The sequence below is a fragment of the Notamacropus eugenii genome, chromosome 1, assembly GCF_028372415.1.
Source record: "Notamacropus eugenii isolate mMacEug1 chromosome 1, mMacEug1.pri_v2, whole genome shotgun sequence".
In the NCBI taxonomy this organism is placed as follows: domain Eukaryota; kingdom Metazoa; phylum Chordata; class Mammalia; order Diprotodontia; family Macropodidae; genus Notamacropus; species Notamacropus eugenii.
The window spans coordinates 87,336,669-87,360,557 of record NC_092872.1 but is presented as its reverse complement, the minus strand read 5'-3'; the positions used below and the strand labels follow the sequence as shown (position 1 = coordinate 87,360,557).

Here is a 23,889-nt window from a genome sequence, read left to right as displayed (position 1 = left end):
ATAAACAATTTGAAGGACCAAGGGAAGAAATTACCTTACAGGAGATGAGTTATTAACCAGACAGGATAAAAAGGATCAAAAGACAAAACAGAAAATTTTTATTACATAAAATTTAAAAGTTTTTGTGTACAACCAATGCAGCTAAAATTACTAAGGAACAGATAACTGAGGGGGAAAATTCTTGATAGCAAGTTTCTTTGATAAAGGTTTCATTTCCAAGATATATGCAGAACTCATTAAAATTTAAAAGAATAAAAGGCATTCCCCAGTTGATGACTGGTTAAAGGATAAGAACAGACAGTTTTCTAAATGAATTCAAGATATCCGTAACCATATAAAAATGCTTCAGATCATTAATAATTAAAGAAATTCTGACATTTTCTCTCACATTCATCATATTGGTAAAGTTGACCAAAAAAAGGAAAATAACAAATGTTGAAGGAGCTTTGGCACATTTATTATGCACTGTTGGTAGAACTGTCAATTGGTTTAATCATTCTGAAAAGTAATTTGGAATCAACCCCAAAAGTTAAATTATGTAGACCCTTTGATTCAATGATGCTTCTCCTATGTCTATACCCCAGAGAAATAAAAGAAAGAGAAAAAAGGACCCATATGTACAAAATTATAGCTGTTCCTGTGGTGACAAAGAACTAGAAACTAAGGGACTGTCTTTCAAATGGCAAATGGCTGAATGATGTAATGGGGTACTATCATGCTGTAAGAAATAACAAAAGGGAAGGTTGCAGAAATCTGGGAAAACTTATGTGAACTGATGCAGAGTGAAGTAAGCAGAACCAGAAGAAAAAATTATATAGTAATAGTAACATTGTAAAGACAAACAATTTTGAAGACTTAAGAACTCTGATCAGTGCAGTGACCAATCAGGATTCCAGTGGACCAATGATGAAAGGAGTACATTCAGACAGAACTCAAGGTAGAGATAAATATATCTATTTTTTTTAAAGGTCAATATGGGAATTAGTTTTGCTTGACTATACATATGTGTTACAAGAGTTATGTTTTTATTTTTTCTTGCAGATGGAGTGAGAAAATAGATGAACTGAAAAAAATTTCATTTAATTAAAAAAAATCCAAATTTTAACCCTCTCCTTTTTTAAACTTTTAGAGTTTTTGGACTTGAGAGACATTTTAAAAAATGGATTTTCAGTAATGTTTCATTTATATTTTGTTTAAATTTCTTGAATTCTTCCTCATCTCTTTTCACAGATAAAATTATCAAAACTAAATACACTGAAAAAAATCTAACATTATATGAAATATTTTATACTCAACTGTCCTCATCTCTGACATTTTGACATTAATTAAAAGTGAATTCACTTTTTTTAAGGCAACATAAATCATTTTCTTACTGACCTATTTTTAAGAGATTACGCAATCTCAGATGATAACTTGCTCCTCACGTGGGCCTGGTCAAACACATTTCTTTTCTGTCCAGGAATATCATGTATTTCCAAGCTCAATGACAAGCAAAGCACAACATTTGGACAATATTAATAGGCAAAATTTTGATGTAGGTGAGGGTAACTTTCAGCAAGGTTCATTCTTTTTTGTGTAGTTTCTACTTTTTTCTAATGCTCTTAAGTTTGACTGAGGCAGCACCCTTTCAGTAATTAAGAATAGGTAAGAGATGAAGCAGAGAATGGCCTTTTTTACCTAGTAAAAAAAAAAAAATCAATCTGAGAACGTACAGCAACAACATCCCTACATCTACCTTGAGCTGATCCCCACACCACTGGGGTAATCTATCTGGGCTTATCCTCCCAGGCAGCGCCTATCCTGTGTTAAGGAATGTTAAGGGGTCCTCTGATTTTGTCTTTTTGTGTTGCCATATCTTTCAGAAACATTGGACCAGAGTATGCATGTGTCAAGGACAAAGACCCTCCCAACCCTGAGCTGACATAATTTGTTGTTTGCATCCCAAGCTGGACTCCCTGTGTGTCCTTGGGAATCAAGTTAGGAAGCAGTCAGTCTGCACTAGGCTAAGGAACTGCTTGTGCAGCTGGGACCCTTGTAGATAAGCAGACTGTCCTATCTTCATGGTCTAGCAGTTCCCAAGGGAAAGGAATGCCCCTTTTGCCATCACCTTGCTCCTCCCCTTTGGGAGGGGTTGTGTCCTTTCCCTACTTTTACTGCATGTTTCCTTCTTCCATTACATGACCCTTTAGGTGGAGATTTTTGTTTCCTCCTTTTCTTTTTACAGTACTATCATAAATATGGGCAGCTAGGTGGTACAGTGGATAGAGCACCAGTGCAGGAGTCAGGAGGACCTGAGTTCAAATTTCACCTCAGACACTTGACACTCACTAGCTGTGTGACCTTGGGCAAGTCCCTTAACCCCAACTGCCTCATCCTGGGTCATCTCCAGTCATCCTGATGAATATCTGGTCACTGGATTCAGATGTCTCTGGAGGAGAAGTGAGGCTGGTGACCTGCACAGCCCTCCCTCACTCAAATCAAAGTCAACTCCAAGTCATGTCATCATTTCTCTGATGGCATGATCTTCTTCAGCAATGAAGGACGAACACACATGGTCATAAATGTAAAAACTTCTGTATAGATTGTGAACTCTTTGGGTTCCATATACATGCTCATTTCTCTTGTAATAAATCTAGTTGCAACACAATGTCTCATGGACTTGTGAGATTGTCATTGGTTAACACCTACACCCTCAAAAACTTGAGAGTCTCCTCTTTTCTAGGACTACAGTGCTAAGTTGATTCAGGTAACATGTTAATGGCTCAAATGGATTAATGGATTGTTGGCCTTCCCAGTCATAGGAATCTTAACCTTCAATGCTTCCATCCACAGGAACTGGATCTCCCTTATACATTCTTTCTCTGAGCTGTTAAGAGTATAAGTTTTTAAGTTGATGGGTTGGAACTTGGAAGGCATTCTTCTCCATATAAACATTGTTATAGATAATGGTTAAGTTTCCAGGCTAGTCTACAAAAGCCTATTCAGCCCATAATTCAGTGGATACAGAACTAATAGTATCCATGAACATCTGTGAACACAGCCGGTGGGTGAGAATTTTAGATATCTGGTGAACCATGGAAATTTTGGAAGAAAAGAGATGGGTTTTTTTTGGGGGGGGGAGGGAATCCTTTAAATCACACTATGCTAAGAAGCTTTCTACCCTTATCTACAAGTAATACTGTCTTGGAATACAACTGGAACTTCTCATCTCCTTACTATTCTGAGAAACAGGGTGTAAAGAGATTACAATAATTTTTTTTGGTAATAAATGATCCTGAAGACACTTTTCAGCTAACATTCTGTATTGCTCATCATATCACATGAAACTATGAGCTCTCTGGGAGCAGAAGCTGTCTTTTTACCTTTGTTTGTCTCCTCAGTGCTTAGTACATGCTTAGCAAGCACATGGTAGGTTCTTAATTTAGTTTATTGACTGACGCATGTAAGATGCTGCTCTTCAGAAATATTTATTTCTTAGTGTGTAGAGATGTACCTATGGCCCGTAATAAAGTCTTGCTTTCTTTCATAAAACAGAAGAATGTGACAGTCACTGCATCAGATCTGACTTCTCCAACACCTGAATTTCACTCAGAATTGGGACTAGGTCTGTGAAATCATTGGTATAGTAAACTCCAAGTCAGGAAAATCCCTCTGCCAATGCAGACTGGTACCTTCTCTTAAACTAGTAGTCTCAGAGGTTAGGTGTGGTGACACCTATTTGTAATCTCTGCTAATGGGGAAAGCTGAGGCTGGTGGATTGCTTAAATTCAGGAATTACATGAGATGCAAAAGGGCGAAAGCTGATCTGATGATCGTATTAAGTTCATTAAGTTTTGGTTACCTCTGCCTCCTCCCTGGAAGTAGATAACCACTGGGCTGTAAGGATGGGAGAAGAGATCTAAGTCAGAAAAACTGACTGGGTTAAAATTTTCGTACAGATAAGTTTGAGATTGGGCCCTTACCTAGCTGCTGCATAATTCTTTAACTGTTTTACAATTCTGTAACTCTATAACATGAAAAATACCACATTAGCTCCTATCTATTATCTACTCTACCCAATATACTGTCACTAGGGACAGTTTATGATCTGATCCTCCAAAGTGACTAGCACAGAGTAGATATTCAGCAGATATTTGTTGGATAAAATGCCAAATGACAGCAACCATGAAATATCAAGGAAGGTCTGCATCAAACATGGCTAATTCTATTATTTCAATTAAACCAATATCTATGAAATGAGATTTTAGTGTATCTTCATTGTTTTCAATGTGCATAGGCTTCTCTTCTGGGGAAAAAAAAATCCCATAACTGATAACTTTCCTCTTGAGGAGGAAATACTTAGCCTTTTAAATGCCTGGAATAAGTAGCATTAGAGAGCTATCACTATTCTAATTACCATACTTTAGCATGTAAACAAATGAATCTTTTAGCAAGGACTCTTTTGGTGCCAAAGAGAGAAGGGACAATAATTGGGAGAAACTATAATGAGATGCACAGGTGTTTTATGGAAGCCAGTGCCAAAATTGGAAACATATTGTTCTGATTTAAATGTATTTCGTCAATTCAATTCACAGACTGCATCAGAGGTATAATAAGAAAAAAAGGTTATTTGCTTTAGAAGGCCTCTTTTATGATACCCAAATGGAATAGCTATTGTTTGGGGTTTCATGCTTTTGAAAGTGGTTTATATATGTGATTGAGCTTGAATATCAATTCAATTCATCAGAGTACTTTCCAAGGGTCTTCCTATGTACAAGGTACTGAAGAGACCCTTGGGATCATAAGGTCATAGATTCGGGGCTAGAGGAACCTTAAGAGATAACCTAGCTCAATACCCTTATTTCACAGATGAGGAACCTGAGGCCTAGTGAGGTTGACCAAGATAAAATCAATATTAGTAAATAATTAATGATTAAAAAATTAAATTAAATTAAAAATGATTAAGGGATGGTGACTGCCCTCATGAAACTCACTCTAGAAATATAGACTATAGTTATTACTCAAGAACTGGAAAAGACCTAGCCCATTTTACAGAAAGAACAGGAACCTGGAGAGATCACTGAAAAGGACCTTGTTCAAGGTCACACAGTAAGTTAGTGTCAGAACTGGCACTAAAAGTCTTGTCTACTGGCTTCCAGACTAGTGCCCAAAGAATCTCACTCAGTTAAAGCAATGAATGAAAAACCCCAAAGAATGTCTGCCTTTGTGCTGACTCAACTCCTGTAAAGGGTTCAGGGAGGGTGGCCTAATGGTTATTCATCACCATCTCTTCCAAGAAGTTTCTCCTGTCAACTTGTGCCTCAATTGGCCTTGACCTTGTCTGAACTCCTACAGCACTTAACCATGCAATTCTTTAGTCCAGTTCAATTCAGCACTCATTGATGGACAGTTACGTGTTGTTCCCAGCGATTCATAGGACCATAGAGCTTGAGCAGAAAGGGAACCCATTCTACAGATGCAAAAATTGAGACCTAGAGAACTGAAGGGACTTGCTTAAGGCTAGGTTTGTCTTTTGTCTCCCCAACTACCTTCTTGAGGACTCTGAAAAGCCGGTAGAGTAGAGAATGCGTATTATATTGCCCTCACCCCTAAATCTGTGCTGCTCGGTGCAGTATTGGACATGAGGTCAATGTTCAATCAATCAAATGATTGACTGTAAGAAGTCAAATGATCAAAATTCATATTATTCTGCTCTAATTGTTTCATATCAGCTGCAGAAGCAAGCAATAGGAAGGTCAGGGATCTCTAAAGAAGAAAAAGAAAACAACACTAAATTTCTACTGTGTATCAGTGACTGTGAGAAGCACTTCACAAATATCTCATTTGATCAAAGAACATAGGGCTAGGATAGAGGATTGTAGTTGTGGTTTGGATACAAGGAAAGCTAGACAGAAGACAGTCATGATTTGCTCCCTTCCTTTGGCTTATGCATTTTCAAATGTATGTCACTCAATTCAGGGGCAGCCTTTGACTGGAGCCTCAGCTGGGGACTCTCTTAGAAGTCTGTATAACTAGGACTTCTCCCTGAGACCCCGCTTTAGGTTCAGCACAATGACAAAAGCTACTCGTTACTTTGTCCTTATGTTATCAACCTCTTGGTGTATATTTTCTCTTGGTAGTCACAGCTGGGTTCCAACCATTTTTTTTTCTACTTATCTCCACTGCAGCCAATAAGAATAATAACTGGCATTTATATAACATTTTTGCAAAGTGTTTTAAACATGTTATCTCCTTTGAGCCTCACAAGAAGCCTATGAGGTAGGTCCTTATAAGTACTTTTTTGGAAGGGGGTCTGGTATTATAAATTCATCCATGTAGGGACCTCCTAGTGTGAAAATTACCTCTATTGATACAAATGGGCCCCTTCTAATCCTAGAGGACTGCTTGAAACAATGAGAAGTGAGTCACATAGCTCATATTGTGTTAGAGGCAGGACTTGAACTCAGGTCTTCCTGACTCCAAGGTTGACCCTGTAACAACTATGCCTGGCTACCTCTTACATTTATTATCCCTATAGTACAGATGAGGAAACTGAGTTTCAGAGAGCTTAAGTGACTTGCCCACGTTTACAAAGCTAGTTTGTGTTAGAGAAGGAATTTGAATCCAGGTTTTCCAGGATAACTAGGTGGTACAATGGTTAGTGTTAGTTCTGGAATCGTGAGTTCAAATCTGGTCTCAGACAGATTTAGTAGACATGCCAGGGCATTGGGCAAGTCAATTGACCTCTCTAGGCCTCGGTGGTTTACAGTGAGAGTGGTTTAGATAGCTTCTGGTGTTGCTTTATCTTTGTGATGTCAGAGCTCTTCCCTAAGATGAGGAGGGGAATAGTTAGTGGAGATGAGACCATTATAAAGGCACTCCGAGCATCTGAAAACAAGGCAGTCCCTGGCCCCACATGAGATCGTGGAACTTTTCAATCAGGATTGTTCTAACCCATTGTGGGAAAAGAGGCCAGCATTGCCTTTCCAACTGGAACACCCCCCCCTTTCACTCCCCCTCCCAACCAATCTTTTTGTTGCTAGGTGACCCTTTCACCCCATTCCCATTTCAGTCTTTGGGTGATGGGCAGCTGTACCTATTCTCACCCACTAGCTATGGGAGGAGAAACTAATCAGGCATGGCAATTCTGCCTCTGAGCAGAAGTGTACCAGAGTCAGACCCACAGGGTTGGATACACACAGCTGGGCAAGACTGGAGCTGAAATACAAACTGACATCTGCTTTGCTTAAACTCCTCCTGTCTTTTTTTATCCCTAGTGTAAGCATTCCGCCACAGCAGGGAACTCACATGGGGAGCAGAAGGTCAGGATCAAGCCCAAGTTCACTGAACAAACTCAATGAACAATAATTCTAAAATCATAGCACCATAGATTTAGACCTACAAGGGATTTTAAAGATTTTCTAGTAATAGGATGATGAATCTAGAGCTGGAGGGAACCTCAGAGATCAGTTACTTCAACTCCTTCATTTTACAACTAAGGACACTGAGGGTCTGAAATGTTGAAATGACTTTAGCAAGATCGTACAGGTGGTATCAGAAACAGAATTTGAGACCATGTCCTCTGATTGCAAATTCTGCCTTCTTTTCTCTGTACCACACTGCCTTAAATCATAAGGTCTTGCACATAAACAGGTGATTAATACATGATTTGATTTAATTTGCTTCCTTTATATTCTTTTCATCTGGCCCCATTCCTTTTGCATAGGGGCTCTATGCATATTGTAGGCTGGGGTGGATTAAATGAATGGGGCAGTGGTGGGGAACCTGTGGCCTCAAGCCTCTAGGTCCTCAAGCGTGGCTTTGTTTTGTGAAGTTTGGATTCGGTCAAAGGACTGCCCTTGAGGACCCAGAAGATCCTCATGTAGCCTCGAGGCCTCAGGCTGCCTACCCTGTGGAGGCCCAGTAACCACAGATTTCTTTAAAGACCTACATTGTCCCTTTTTGCAAGTGGCTAGAAAGTAGTAACAGATCTCTTTGCTCCAAACTGGGCCTTTGGTAACTTGGGTTTTACAACCTCAAAGTCATCTTGGACTCTTCATTCTCCCTCATATCTCGCCTGCTACAGCAAAACAGTTGCAAAGTCCAGTCAATTCTACCTCCACAATACTTCTTGTATCTGCTCCCTTATATCTGCTTGCATTTCTGCCACACTGGTTTATCACATCTTACCTGCACTATTTCAACAGCCTCACACTTGGTCTCTGGGACTCAATTGCTCCACCCTCCCCAGTTAAATTCTCTACACAGCTACCAGAATAATCTTCCTAAAGCATAGGTCTTACTAGTTACTAGGTAACTACTCTGTTTAAGAATCTTCAGTGGCTCCCTAATGCCTCTGAGTCTGGCATTAAAAGTCTCTCCCCCTTTAGGTGCAGTCTACCTTTCCAGACATACTCACATTTTTCTTCTTCATGCAGAAAAGTGGTTAGGGCTGACTTCTCCTTTCCATTTCCTAGAATCTATGTTCTTGAGAGAACGTAGTTTAAAAGGGCATTCTGCAATAACAAGTCAATTTTTTTTAAAAATACTGTGGCAGGAGGGCTAGACCTAGAATCAGGAAGTGTTGGGTTCAGATCCTGCCTCCAATACTTAGCAGCCATATGACCATGGCAAGCCCTTTAGCTTCTGTCAACCCCAGTCTCTTTATCTTAGGATAGAGAGGGGATAACAATCCCTATAGAATCTACCACGCAGGGTTGGTTGGAAAGAAGCTGAAGAGAAGCTTTACAGGAGGCAGTGACTGCTGCCTGTGGAACAGAAGAATCTGAGTTCAAACCCAGCCTCTGGAGCTACTTGGTAGTCCTTTTTTTTTTTTTAATGGAGAACTCAGACAAGGCAGGCCCTCACATGGAGGTCAGAAGAAGCAATACAAGGACTCTCCTGTGTGAAGAATTTTAGTATCAGTTGTGAGACACGAGAGACACTGGCACAGGACCTCCCAGCATGGTGTATCTGTATCCAAGAAGGTGCTGTGCTCTATGAGCAGAGCAGAATGGCAGTAACACAAAAGCACTGTGAGAGGTGCAAACTTAGAGACACCTCTAAGCCAAATACTCCTATGAATTATTTGTGGGATAGAGCCTTGTGAACTTGTATTGATCCGATCAGTCAAGTCAGACACAATGTACCTCGGCTCTAACACAGCGATGTCATTTTGGTCCTCTTTGAGAACAAAGGATAACCTGCTCACTCTGACTTCTGACTCTGGCAGGCCATCTAACCAAGTGTCTGGCCTTACACTTCCAGCAATTGATAAGTCATTATTCACAATGCAGAATGGAGCCTTGGGGATTCTCAAATGAAAGAGGGGAAAGGACAAGTGCCACTTTTGTCATTATTCAATCCAATAAGAATTAATTTAATTAATTAACCCATCTTTTATTTGATCCTCCATTGAGCAAAGCATTGTGCTAGACACTGGGGATATAAAGACTGATCAATCAGTCAATCAGCATTTACAAGGCTCCTACTATGTGCCAGTCACTATCCTAAGTAATGGGGGTATGAAAAAGGCAAAATAAGAGTTTCTGTGGGCCTCCAGGAATTTACATTTACCTGGGGAGGGATGGGGTGCCACCTATAAACAGATGCATATTATACATGCTAATTTGAGGTAGAGGGAACAAATACTAATCAGTAAGCAGATCATGGCAGGCTTTGTGTACAGTAGGTACAACACCGAGCTGAGCTTCTAAGGAAACTAGGCATTCTAATTTAATGACTGGTCAATGGGAATTTATTAAATGTTTGTGACTACTTGCCAGAGTGGAGATACAAAGTTAAATCTGTCCTCAAGGGGCTTCCATTCCAATAGGTAACATATACACATGCACATCTAAACAGAAGATTTACAAAATGGACATAAGGTTTTCTTGGGATGGTGGACATCCCAAAAGCTGGGGTAAGAGGAGATGATCAAAAAAGACTTCCTGTGGAATGTAGCACATGAGCTGAGCTCTGAAGGAAACCAAGGATTTTTAAGAACTGGAGGTATGAAGAAAGAACATTCATGCACCAAGAATAGTTCCTGGGAAATGAGGGGAGAAGGAGATGGAGGGCTGGGTATGGAGACCAGTAGGCTCCAATGAGCCTATGTGGAGGGGAACAATGTGTTAGCAGATAGGAAATGCAGGAAGGGGCCAGATTGGAAAGAGCCTTAAAAATGCTAAATAGAGCAGCTTCTGATTGATCCTGGGAATCAGAGGGGGTGACATGGTCAGATGCTCTAGGACACACAGAAGCTATGTGGATGATGAATTGGAGCGGGAAGAGATCAGAGGCAGCTGGGTGGTGCCTACTATCCAGGACAACAGGACTTGGAGTTCTAATTCTGTCTTCAACACCTGGAGTCAAGAAGACTTGAGTCCAAATTCTGCATCAGACACTTATTAGCTGTATGACCCTGGGCGAGTCACTTAAACTCTTTTTCCTCCTCTGTAAAATGGGGATAATAACAGCACCTACCTCACACAAAGTTGTTGTGAGGATCAAATATTTATAAAGTAGTGTGATAGCTTTAAAGTGCTTTGTAAATGCTAGCTATTGTTTTTTATTATCAGGTAGGTAGAACAAAACTGGTGGCCTTTCCAATTGTCCAGGTAAGAACTAAAGAAAGGCCTGGAGCAGGATGGTGGCTCAGAGAAAGGCTATGGTGAAAGAATATGGTGAGGGGAAACTAGATGATAGAGTGAACAGAGCACCAGCCCTGGAGTCAGGATGTGACCTCAGACACTTACTAGCTGTGTGATCCTGGGTAAGTCACTTACCTCTGATTGCCTTTAAAAAAAAAAAGGGAAAAAAAGATGTTGTGCAGAGAGAAATGACCAAGTTTAGAAATGGATTTCATATATGGTATGATCAACAATGAGGAGTCAAGGAAATCACCAAGACTATGAATCTAGGTGACTGGAAGGACAGTGGTACCCTTGACAGAAAAATTGAAGTCCAGAAGAGGATTGGGTTGAGGTAAGGGGAGGTAACGGGTTCTGTTTTGAGATGCCTTCAAGACATCTAGTTAGAAATTCCCAACAGGCAAAGTTGGTGATCTGGGCTCAGGAGATGGACTGGGGACTGATATAGAGACCTGGGAGTTATTTGTATAGAGATAACAATTAAACCCATAGGAGCTGATGAGGTCTCCAAGTGAGAGGGTAGAGGAAAAAGATAAGGGAAAGAACAGACATCGGGGACAGAATGAGTAAAGGAACCGAAAGCTGAATGCTGTGTTCGGAAACTGTAAGGAGGCCAGAAAAGAATAGGAAGTGCATGAAGGGGAGTCATATGCCATAGGCCTGGAAAGTCTAGCTGGAGTCAATTATGTGAGGCCTCAAATGCCAAGCTGACTTTGCATTACTCTAGAGATAATAAGGAGCCATTGAAATTTCTTGAGCAAGGAGTTAAGTAGCCAGGAGAACACTTTTAGCTGGATTATTAGGCAGTGGATAGAATAATAACTAATATTTATATAGCAGAGTGATGGTGTAGAGGTAGAATCAATAAGACTTAGCAACTATTTAGATAGGAGTGTAGAGAAGAAAGAACAGTCAGGGATGACTCTGAGGTTGTAACCTGGTTGAATAAAAGGATGGTTGTAAAATGAATGGAAATAGAGATGTTTAAAGAAGAGGTAGGTCTTAGATGGGAAATAATGAGTTATATTTCTTTATTCAATTTCATTTTTGTTTCCAAATTTTCTCTTCCATTTCCTCCTCCCTTACCCACTGAGAAAGACAGAAGTATAATATCCATTACACATATAAAGTTATTTCCACATTAGCCATGTTTAGAAAAGAGAGAAAGAAAGAAAAAGAGAAAAAATGCTTCAGTCTGTACTCTGCATCCACCAGTGCTCCATCTGGAGATGGATAGCATTTTTCATCATGAATCCTTCAGGTCTGTATCACTGTATTGATCAGAGCTAGTAAGTTTTTCACAGCTGATTACCTTTCAAATACTGCTGTTGTTACCATGTTAACTGTTCTCTTGGCTCCATTCACTTCACTTTGTTTTAGTTCATATAAGTCTTCCCAGATTTTTCTGAAACCATCCCCTTCATTTCTTTTTTTTTTTAAAAGGATGGCAGAATTGGTTTTATCATAAACCAAAGGCAACAAGAAACATAACTTCATGGGAAATTTGTTTATCTCATATTGTAGTACTCACAATATGTATTTATAAAAAAGACCAGCATGAAAATAATTGCATCTTACGGATCATCTATCAGTTGCAACAGATATGGTAAATCATATGGTAATATGGTAAATATGGTAAATAAATTCTATATAGTGCTCAATAAAGCACCTCAAATGAAATCAACATGTACTTTTGATATGTGGTGACTTTAATGCCATGGTGGGAATAGATGAGGATGGTGAAATATATATTGAAAAATATAGATCATAAATGAGGAATGAGACAGATCAAAAGATACTTAAACTTCATGCTTATGTATCATATTTTCTTTAAGAAAAGAATCCATAGGTGCTGGATATGGTGAGCTTCAAATAACATTATGAAAAGATGAAGTTATGTGTATTTTAACAGATAGGAAGTGTCTCATTACTGATGTGGGAGTCATTCCTATATCAGTTATCTATGTACAGTCAGACCATCTATTTGTACCCTTTATAATTTCTTACAGCACAACAGTATTCCATCACATTTTTATACCATAACTTGCTTAGCCATTCCCTAGTTGATGGGCATCCCCTAAGTTTGCAATTCTTTGACACCACAAAAAGAGCTGCTATAAATATTTTATTACTTGTGAGTCTTTCTCCTTTTTCTTTAATCTCTATGGGGCATAGAATTAGTAGTGACATTGTTGGGTCAAAAAGTATGCATATTTTATAGTTTTTTGGGCAAAATTCCAAATTGCTCTCCATAATGATTGGACTAATTCACAGTTCTACCAACAGTACATTAATGTTTGAGTTACATTTTGGAAAGACTAATTTTAAAATGCCTATGTGGAACCAGCTGGAAATAGACAAGTATCTGGTGATACAGAATTGGAACTCAGGAGAGAGATACAGAAAGATGATAATTGAATCAATGGGAAATGATGACATTTTACCCAAGAGAGAATATATAGGCCAGGATAGAACCTCGGGGGATGACTGTGGTCACGAGTCAGGAGATGGATGCTGACCCAGCAAGAGAGACTGATGAGAAGTAGGAGAGCACAGTGTTCCAAAAACCTAGGGAAGAGAGAGAATCCTGAAAGAAGGGGTGGTCAACAGTGCCAAAAGCTGCAGAGAAGTCTAGAAGAACGAGCACCAAGTATAAGCATTAAGGATATGATTTAGCAATTGAGAGATCACTGGTAACATTGGAGAAAGCACGTTTTGTTTAGTCGATGAGGCCAGAAGTCAAATAACAAAAGGTTATTAAGAAGTGAGCAGAAGGAGGGGAAATGGAAGTCCCTCAAGTAGGGAGTTTATTTAGGAATAAGGAGGAGAGCTAGAGAACAGCTTGAAGATATCACAGGGTTAAAGCAAGGGATGTGAGTCAGGGACTATGGACATTAGGCTAACATACCTCTGGTTGTGGGGTCAGAGGCAGAGCGAGCTCAAGCCAAACAGCACAGGTGCAAGGTCAAAAGGAGATGTGAACCACGAGTTCCAGGCTGCTATGTCTTCTAGGCACCCCTCACTAGACTGATATATTACAATTGCCCTACCCTCCCCAAATAGCCATCGGCCACCATAGTCCTGGGATCATACTGCTCTGTGGGGTTTAGCCAATTTGAAACATCAGGCTGGGACTGGGTAACCTGACCATAATAAAGGCAGCAGTACCAGAACATGCCACTGCTGGGGATATGATTGGTCATAACATTCCAAGGCAGGGAAAACAGGAGAATAAAGGGCACCACTTCATTTTTGGTGTTGAATTTTAGGTAACTCATCAAATGGATATCACCTTATATTATTACCTTATGCTAAAATTAAAAATCACATTGTGTTTGTTTTGATTGCATCTTGTCTTTACTTGTACAATGTATCTCCCCTCTCCAATGTGAGCTCCTTGAGCAGTGCTGGGACTGTTCCATTTCTGTGTTTGTATCCGTCTTCCTGACTCCTGACTCAGCACTCTATCCACCAAACCACCTAGCTGCCTCCATCTGGCACATAGTAGGACCTTAATAAATGAAGATTGAAGGTCTTTTGCTGGAGGATCCCCAAAGAATGTGAAGGCAGTGAACAGTAGAAACTTGGAGTCCTGGATCCCTGAATCAAGGAGGTTTCCTATACCCTGGCACACTAGTCATTTGTAGTGTAGACACTTGGCTCAGACTTAATACAATAAAAGCCTGAATAAATGATGTGTCCATGTGTAATGCTTACATTTTATAATAAAATGAACCATCTAGATCTGTTGACCAGTCTGAAATCCTGAGGCTATGAGTGTCTCTTTCACAGGTCTCTCTGACTTGCTTATCCACTTGGATTTCAAAGGCTCTACTGTGCAATCTACTTGAGTTATTTAGGACTTCAATCACCCCCTTGAATTAGTCAATGTGATATGATAAAAAAAATACATATACATATACACTCTTCTTGTTCCTGAAATTAATTACTCCCTTTAGAGTAGATTTTACAGAATATGGGCCTAATTAGAAAACAGGGATTTTTATATTAGCAGGGTATTTTTACATTAGAATACAAGCCCCTTCAGGTAGAGACTGCCTCTCTTTTCTGTTTGGATCCTCATTGCCCAGAATGAAAAGGGCATTTAATGAATGCTTGTTGGTAGTTTGGCTCCAAAGAAGAGATATGACAAAATGCCTCTTTTCCCATTCCTTGGAAGAGATGTCTGAGTGTATGGGGAGAATGGATAGAACAATGCATATACTGCCATGTTTTTTCAACGTACTAATTGGCCTTGTTGAACCTTTTCCTTCTCTTTAAAAGATTGGTTATATGAAGTAGTTTTCTGGAAGATGAGAGGGAAAGGGATACAGGGGAAATTTAGGCAAGGGAAAAACAAAAAATTATAATAAAAGTCTATAAAAAATAACTACGTATTGCTTAACTTAGTACTTACTGAGGAGGAGTAAGTTGTATCTCCCTCTCTCATCAAAATCTAAATGATGTAACTTCACTGTATTCTGCCTTAGGCGTCCCCTCTCAAGTGTTCTAGTGTCTTCTGACACTTTATTTCTCTCCACTGCAATCCAGTGATAATGGCCTCCTAGCTATCCTTCACACAAAATACTCCATTCTCAGATCTTGACCTGTTTCACTAACTGTCCTCCATGCCTGGAACTCTTCCACCTCATCTCCACCTCTTGGCTTCCCTTGCTTCCTTCAAGCCTTACCTGAAGTCCTACCTTCTGCAAGAAGCCTTTCCTAATCCTCCTTAATAGTAGTGCCTTCTCTCTAAGGTTACCCCCAGTTTATCCTATCTATGTACCTACATATAGATAATGCAGATGTAGACACAGACAATACAAAATTGTTTTCATGTTGTCTCCCCATTAGGCTGTTAGCTTCATGAAAGCAGACACTGTCTTTTACCTTCCCTGGCACTTAGCACAGTGTTTTCCATGTGGGAGATGCTTAATAAATGTTAGTTGTGATTGACTGACTAGTATACCTCAATGACCTCTTTCCCATGCCTCTGCAAGGAATGTGAGGACTGGGGGACAGCTATGCCATCAATAATGCTCTGATGCCCATCATAGTCAGAAGGTGTACTGAAGGGCTTCTGAGTTAAAAGCTGGAGATATAATGTGAGTAGCAGATGCCCTTTACATTCATAATCCATCCCCTCCAAAAACACAATTTATTTATTTTCCAGTTGTCTCTCACATAAGAATATATGCTCCTTGAGGGAAAGGACTATTGGTTTGGTTTGCTTTTTTTTTTCTTTTTATGCCCAGTGCCTAGCATTGAATAAATGCTTTCAACTGATTGATTGCAAGTGGTTCTTTTGTGGGTCTAAACAAATTCATTTCAGGCCAGTTCAACTCTACAAGTATTTAGTAAGCACTTACTACATGCCATACTGGGCACTCCAGGAAACACAAGATAAAGGAACCCCAAACTTGGAGGTATTTTCCAATGAGGACCAGCTCTTTTGCTAAAGATAACCCAAATGCTTACCAGGTACAAACAGCCGGCAATTTTGCTGGACTACACAGGTCAGCTGTCGACTGAGCAGCATGGAAGCCATCTTCTTCTTCAGCCAGGGGATGTTTGGGAACTTCAGGAAATTCCCTTGCTGACCACAATCCTGGAAAGAAACCAGAAAACTTCACTTAAGTCTCCATGGGTTGTTGCATCATGACTTGATCTCACATGTTGAGTCAGAGAAGAGAAAGCTCCCTTAAGGTTTAATCCCTTACAATTGTCTTTCTTCTTTCAAATATCCTCTCTGGATCCTCAAAACAAGCCTGTGAGGTAGATGTTATCCCCATTTTATAGATGGGGAGACAGAGAACCAGCAAACTATTCACAGTCAGGCTCACAAAGGAAAGTCACATAGGAAATCTCTTAGCAGAACCAGAAGGAGAAGAAACCTGTTCCCCAGTCTCAGTGGCTGGCAAATAGTAAGCCCTGGGTAAGTGCTTGTTGATTGACTAAGCCCAGTGGTCTTTGTTTCTGCATTTTTATTGCCCTTCTTAACAGCATTGTACTCCTGCTCCCAGCCTCCGCCAAACAGTTCACTCCCTTTGTAGCAAATGCATTTTGATTTTAAAATTAAAGCTATGAATTTTATTTCTATAAAGTACTTCCCAGTAAATAAACTTCTACCAATTCAGATCTGTACCTCTTCCCCACTCTGCAATTTATAATACTAATGAGTTCACTAAGAGATTAAGGCACTTACCAAGTCAGTGTATATCAGAGGCTAAAGATAAACCCATGTCTTCCTTACTAGTGGCTGGTTTTTTATCCAAGCTAACTTTCAAAGATGTGGAGTCATTGGCTATATTGTAGAATGTAGGCCTTATTCTATAGCTGTTCTGACGGACTTGGAGTCAGGAAGACAAGAGTTCAAATCTTAACTTAGACACTTAACAGATGTTTGACCTTAGGCAAGTTATTAAAACCATGCCTCAGTTTCCTAGACTTTAAAATGGGGGAGAGGTTGAATTTGATGGCCTCAGCATTCCCTTCTAACTCTAGAACTAAGGATCCCAAGATCCTTTCAAGTCACAATTGTTCCCTGCATGAATCAGAGTTCTGAAGTCTTATGTTCTTGTTTTTCTATACATGAGGCAAATCATTTTCTTCCATTGCTCTTTCGATCAGACTGTTATTTACAGGCAGGACTTTCAAAGTTCAACCACGTTTTTTGTGGGAAATTTTGACAAAATGATCTAAAAACCCCACTCCATAATGGTTACTAGATCATGAAAATCAAGACACTCCCTGTTTCTGCCATTATCATGGAGAAAACTGATGAAGTGTTTGTTATGTACTTGACTAGAAGGATTTAGGTCAAAAGAAAAAGGAAAAAAAAAGAGGAATTAAGTCCCCAGACAAAAGAACAGGGGCACTCAGGTCACTCATGCTTACCCTATGCATTTTCTCTTTTCTCACTCCTAAAATTTCATTGTCTCACTGGTCATAGGGCTGGGAAAAGGTTCACTAGTACACCATGGTGACCAGCCTGCTCAGTCCATGATGGCCAACCTTGTTGAACACTTTAGGTGAAGAAAAGATGTCATGATCAACACCAAAGCAACTCAATGCACTTTAAAATAAGAAATCTGGGTTGAAGGCCTGGCTCATGGGATCACTGGTTCTGAGTTCAAATACTGCCTCTGATTCTTATGACTTCTGTAACCTTGGTGGGCAAGTCACTTAACTTCCCTTGGCCTCCATGTGTAAAATGAAGGATTTGGACAAAATGGACTTTGAGGTCCTTTCCAGCTCTACAATGATCCCATGGTCATCTAATTCAGCACCTCTTTTTACAGATGGGGAAATTGAGGCCAAGAGAGGGGAACTGACTTGTTCCATTCTCAGTTTGCATGTACTAACTCTGGCAGCTAGAGCTCCATACTAAATAAGCCCAAGGTGAAAGGTCTGATTCTAACATGTACTGCTTAGTCTCTCTCTCTCTCCCCATCTCTTTCCCTTTCTTTCTGTCTCTCTCATATTAGATAATATAACATTCCTTGGAAAATACAACTGCAGACTTACTAAAATGCTATGACACATAATAGTAATATGATAGTTGGCCATGTTGAGGTTTGTGAAGTACTTTATACATGTTACTTGACTTGATCCTCATTCAATCTTGATTATTCCATATTTTGCAGATGATGAAGAAAAGGTTTACATAGAGTTAGTTAAATTGGTTTACCTATGGTAACACAGCTAGTTAATGTAGGAAGTGAGATTCTAACCCTGGTTTCTCTTAGGTCCCAGTCGAGCACATTAACAGCAGTGAAGATATTATTTTAATAGCAAACACTTACATAACACTTTAAAGTTTATAAAGCACTTTACAGATATTATCTTATTTGGTCCTTATAACAATTCTGAGAGGTAGGTGGTATTGTTATTTTACAGATGAGCAAACTGAGATAGAGGTTAAGTGACTTGCTCAGAGTCATACGGTTAGTAAGCATCTGAAACTGAAGTTGAACTCAGGTCTTTCTGACTCCAGGTCCAGCAATCTATTCAGAGGGTCACACAGCTTGTCTTACTACACACTGTGATTATTAATGTCAAATAAGGCAGAAAACAAAGTTGTAAATCATGGGGGATGCCCTACACTGGAAGAGGGCTTCTTTATAGATGGTGAGATCATCCAGAACCAGACAGAGTCTCTATAATGAACTCTATGGTCAATCAAAAATGATTATCTTAGCAAACTCATAGAGAAAAAGCTAAATGGATGACAAAGACCTAATGTTTAGAATTTATCAGGTAGTTGGATAACAGCTTCTCAGCACATAAATCTTCAAGAGGGGTAGGAGAGGAATAAGCATTTGTTATGCACCTACTATGTGCCAAGCAATGTGTTAAGCACTTTTCAATGTCATTTGAAACTCACAACCCTGTAAGGTAGGTGCTATTATTATCCCCATTTTACAGCTGAGGAAACTGAAGCAGACAGAGGTTAAGTGAACTGCCCAAGGTCACATGGCTAAGAAGTATATATGTCCAAATCTGAACTCAGATCTTCCTGATGCCTAACCACTGTGTCACCTGGCTGACCCAAAAGGATTGCAAATGGTCCACCAACTAGACCTAGCAATTAAAGGCAGAAAGGAGAAGGCTGAATTGCATTTGTGAAAGTGTGCAGGATGTGTAACTATTCCAAGCTACTTCTCAGCACAAAACTTCATACTTTGAACATGAATAGTGATGACTGAAAGCTTATAGAGAGATAGGTGTAATAATTAGTAGAGCTATGAATTAGTACAACCATCCTGGAAATTATGCAAATAAAGTGGCTAAAAAGTATATCCATCCTTTTTGACCCAGAGATTCCGCTAAATAAATACCCCAAGGAGGTCACTGATTAAAGGTAAGACTCCAAATGCAAATAATTATGGCAGCATTTTTTGAGGGAGCTAAGAACTGGACACAAAGTAGAGGTCTCTGACTGGGTAAACTGTGGCACATGAATATAATGGATTATTACTGTGCTGTAAGAATCAAAAACTATGATGAATACACATCAGCATGAAAAGACTTACATTGACTAAAAGTGAAGAAAGCAAAGAAAATAATATACACAATGACTATAACCACACAAATGGAAAGATCACCGAATCATAAAAACAAAAAAATGAAAAGAACAAGATTGGCCTGAAAGCGGAGGTATGAGCAGGGCAGCAGCTCATATGCATGCATGCATGGGTGTGACCAATACACTTCATATTTTTTCAGATTTAAAAAAAAAATGGTAGATTTTGTTGGGTTTTTTCTCTTCCTCTATTTTCACTTCTTAAAAAAATATTCCTTGTTACAAGGAATAACTCTGGAAGGTGGGGAGAAAGAAGGGCACAAAGGGGAATTTAGGCTACAGAAAAACAAAATATTGCAATACAATCTTATTTAAAAGCCTGTCTTCAGTCTTGCTAATATGGTAGTAATCATGGCGCAATACAATCTCTGAAGAATCAAAGTTGCAAGTAAACGAATGGGCAACTGTAGAAATGCATAATGGGTTTAAGAAAAGGCTTCCCCATTTTTCCAGTGGTGAGCTATGAGATACCCTTAAAGAAATGCATGCCTGGAAAAAAAAAAAAAGGTGGGTGAGTTGTGTGGATAACAAGAGCAAGGGACAGCAGATGGATGACTCTGCTGCTATAACTGGTGGGCACAAAATGGTACTCAGAGCATTGGGCAGAGTCTCTAGGAAGGACCTATGCAAGAACATGGACAGGAACTACGTGTGATAAGAAGTAGTTGAGTTCTGAGCTATCCTGATGAAGGGAATATTCATACTGATGAGACTATGGATATGAGAAAAGAGTCTTAGATCTGTCAGAGGACTCAGGAGATCCCAGCTCTGTTAATGCTACTTATGTGACCTTGGGTAAATTACTTAAACTTGCCTGGGGCATCAGCTTCCTTATTTGTAAAGTGAAGAGTTTATTCTAAATGGATTCTAAGGTTCCCTTCAGTTCTAAATCTATGACCTTATAAAATGGGGAAGTATAAGTCTTAAACACAACATTACACTCGGTTTATAAAAAAATAAAATCAACCAGATTATGGGAAAGTGTGTGGCCGATATTCAGAATAATATGGTACCTTTTGCTACAAAACAAATCTTTGGCACATAGCCTAGACAGAAGTTATCTGAAGTATCATCTTTCATAAGACTGCTTTTCTGAGTCATGATTTGGCTTATTGAACACTGCATGAGGGAAACACTGGGGGGATAATGAGAAACCCTTCTGGGCTGGCAACTTATCAAGTAATTTATTCCTGAAGGGTCAGCACGGCTTAGTGAAAAAAAGCCCTGGATTTAGAGTTCAAATCCTGGCCACCTGCCCTTTGGGCCTTGATTTCCTTGTCTTTTAAAAAAAAACATGTCTAATGTCTCTTCCTAGATTTGAGTTGTATGTTCTTCATGCGTCAAGAGAAAGATTCCCAGAATTCACTAGCCAAGCTGGGAGGTGAAGAGGGATGTCAGAATGAATCAAGTATTCTTGTGGTGCACTTGTGGTACAGAGCTAAGCTTCTATCCCATTGAATCTGATTGTTTCTAGAAGGCAGCTAACCAAAATATAAGCTACAATTTAAGGGAGTTAGGTTTGGTAGAGAATACTTTCATCACAGTGAAGGTTTTCATTATTTCATAAAAATGCCTTACATAGATTGGGATGAATTTTAGGCTTTACAAAGCCCTTGTCATTATAACCCTGCAAAGTACATTGTAAGAATATTATGATACCCATTTTTAAAAAGGAAACTGAGGTTCAGAGAAGAAGCCTCATGGACTGAAACAATATATTACACGTGAGCTATTGTGAGACAGAACAATCACATTGCAAATGTTAAAAGCATTCTTTCTGCACAATGGGAAATGCCATTCCCCACCTGCCACAGCTCCCAAACCTGCAGACAAAGATTTAAGAAACAAAATTCTAAAAACAGAGGATACATAATGCAAAACAGTTCTACACATGGTTCCCACACACTTCTGAAGTAGAAATAAAATCTGCATTGTCTTGTTTTGAGAAAAGAAGACTGGATATGTAATCATCATCATCTTCTTCTTCTTCACTTATGATTTTATTAGTGTAGAGAAATCCCATTACCCCTAGGTAGTACCATGGAAAGAGCATTGGCTCCCAAATCAAGAGTACATCAATTCAAATCCTTCCCCTGTGTTTACTGTGTGACCTTGAGCAAGTTAACCTCCCTGGCTTTTATTTTCCCCATTTACAAAATGGGGAAGATGGACTTGAAGGTCACTTATAATTCTAGACCTATGATTCTGGATCCTATGGGGATCTGGGCTCATCTTACCTCCGATGCTTACTATCAGTATGACTATGAGCATGTGGGCCTTAGTTTCCTCATCTGTAAAACAAAGGGGTTGAACAACATGACCTACAAAGTTCGCTCCAATTCTAAATCTATGCGTCTATGCTGATGGCTGCAACTGATAGTCATAGAGAAGCATTACAAGGTTAAGTGACTTAACTGGGGTCACAGAGCTAGCATGTGTCAGCAGCAGGACATAACACAAGACTTCCTGGTGTCAAAAGTCAGTCTTCTACCCCACTAATTCATACAGTTACTCTCAATGCTTGTATCTAAAAATCTATATATTTAATTGTAGTAGAGAAGAGGCAATGATGAATGGAAATGACCAATTTCAGATTTCTCTTTTTTCATTAAAATATCATGAAATGTTCACACTAGTACAGGTCTTAGGGATCAGAGGTTTGTAGCTGAAAAGGACAATGGATGGTTTTAATCCACTTCCTCAGTTTATGAAGAGAAAGGTCCAAAGAGGTTGTGACTTGCCCAAGGTCATATGGTCCTTTGATTTTAAATAAAGCCTTCTTTCTACTAAGATTCCTTTCTAGATCTAAGAGATGAAGCTCAAAGAGAGGATCCAAGTTCAAACAACGAGTTAAAGGCACTGACTAGCTACAAACAGAATTAATATTGTGCTTTATGGTTTGCAAAGCTCTTTACAAAAATTATCTCATTTGATCCTCACAACAACCCTGGGAGGTAGGTGCTAATATTATCCACATTTTTACAGATTAGGAAACTGAGGCAGCCACAGTGACTATAGTGAATATCTGAGGCTGGATTTGAACTCTGGTATTCCAGACTACAGGCTCTCTATTGTACCACAATTCATATCTCCCCTCCCTACACACCCTCAGGGTTGAACTCAGGTCTCTTGGGTACCAATTAGAAAATTTCTTCTGAAAATTAGGGATGTGTATAACTAGATGCACATAATTAGCTAAGAGCTAATTCTGTTGACTTTTACAGTCTGAAAATAAAACATCTTGGGAAAAGTTTAAACACCAGTTTAATTTTAGCATTAGTTAAATGAAGTATATTATTTTCCTTATATTTAATTTTTTTCCTTTGGAGAGGGTAGCTTTCAGATTATCCATGTCACTGTAAATCTATTAATTCATAACTAGAAAAAGTCATCACAGTTCCTATAAAATACTTCCTCTACCATGGTTTTACTTTTAATTCAAATGAACTTGTTTCCAAAAGGAAAGATCTCTGATAATACTCATAGCATTTATGTATCTGTAGGAAGATGAAGAATCACACAAAAATACATTTTGGGTCTAGAAATGTCTCACTGTATAACGCTGATATTTACTGCAGCCCAAAGTGAATTTGTATTTATCTGCTTAAATGTCGTATCCCTTGCTGAAGAAAAAACAATTGTATACTCTGTGCTTTTGGCACAAGTATGCCAGAGACAGTGTTTATTTTTTTAAATTATTTTACATTATTCTAAATCCACATTATTATTTTTTATGATTGGGTAAACTGTGACACATAAACATAACATATATTGTTGCATGTAACAATGTACTCCATCCTCCTTATTGCCTCCTAGAATCCCTTGTTTCCTTCAGAGCTCAACTAAATGCTGTCTTCTACAAGAAGATATCCTGATTCCTCCTCAGTCCTAGGGCCTTACCCTCTCCAATTGTCTTTTGTTTATTTCACACATTCTTATATATGTATTCCAATAGGGTATGAATGGTTTCATTTCTGTCTGTGTCACCAGTTCCTGGAACAGTCCTTGAAATATCTTATCTATCAATCAATCAATCAATCAATCAACCAACAAGCATCCATTAGGCATTTACTTCAAAGTCACCAGTAATTCCAGTTGACCACCACACTACCAATCAAAAGATGGAACTGTTGGCTCCTCCCTGAGAGGTTTTAAATTCTCAGACTTTCATTC

The 23,889-nt window shown here is 39.2% G+C and overlaps 1 protein-coding gene across 2 annotated transcripts in view; it reads right to left on the bottom strand.

Annotated features, from left to right (window-relative positions):
• Nucleotides 1–23,889, bottom strand: part of ABAT (4-aminobutyrate aminotransferase) — a 120,624-nt gene that overhangs the window by 42,829 nt on the left and 53,906 nt on the right. For both annotated transcript variants that reach the window (XM_072608681.1, XM_072608691.1), the window contains one exon: nucleotides 16,110–16,239. In XM_072608681.1, coding sequence (XP_072464782.1) covers nucleotides 16,110–16,179 — 70 coding nt within the window. In that variant the 5' untranslated portion in view covers nucleotides 16,180–16,239. The remainder of the gene's footprint in view (nucleotides 1–16,109; nucleotides 16,240–23,889) is intronic.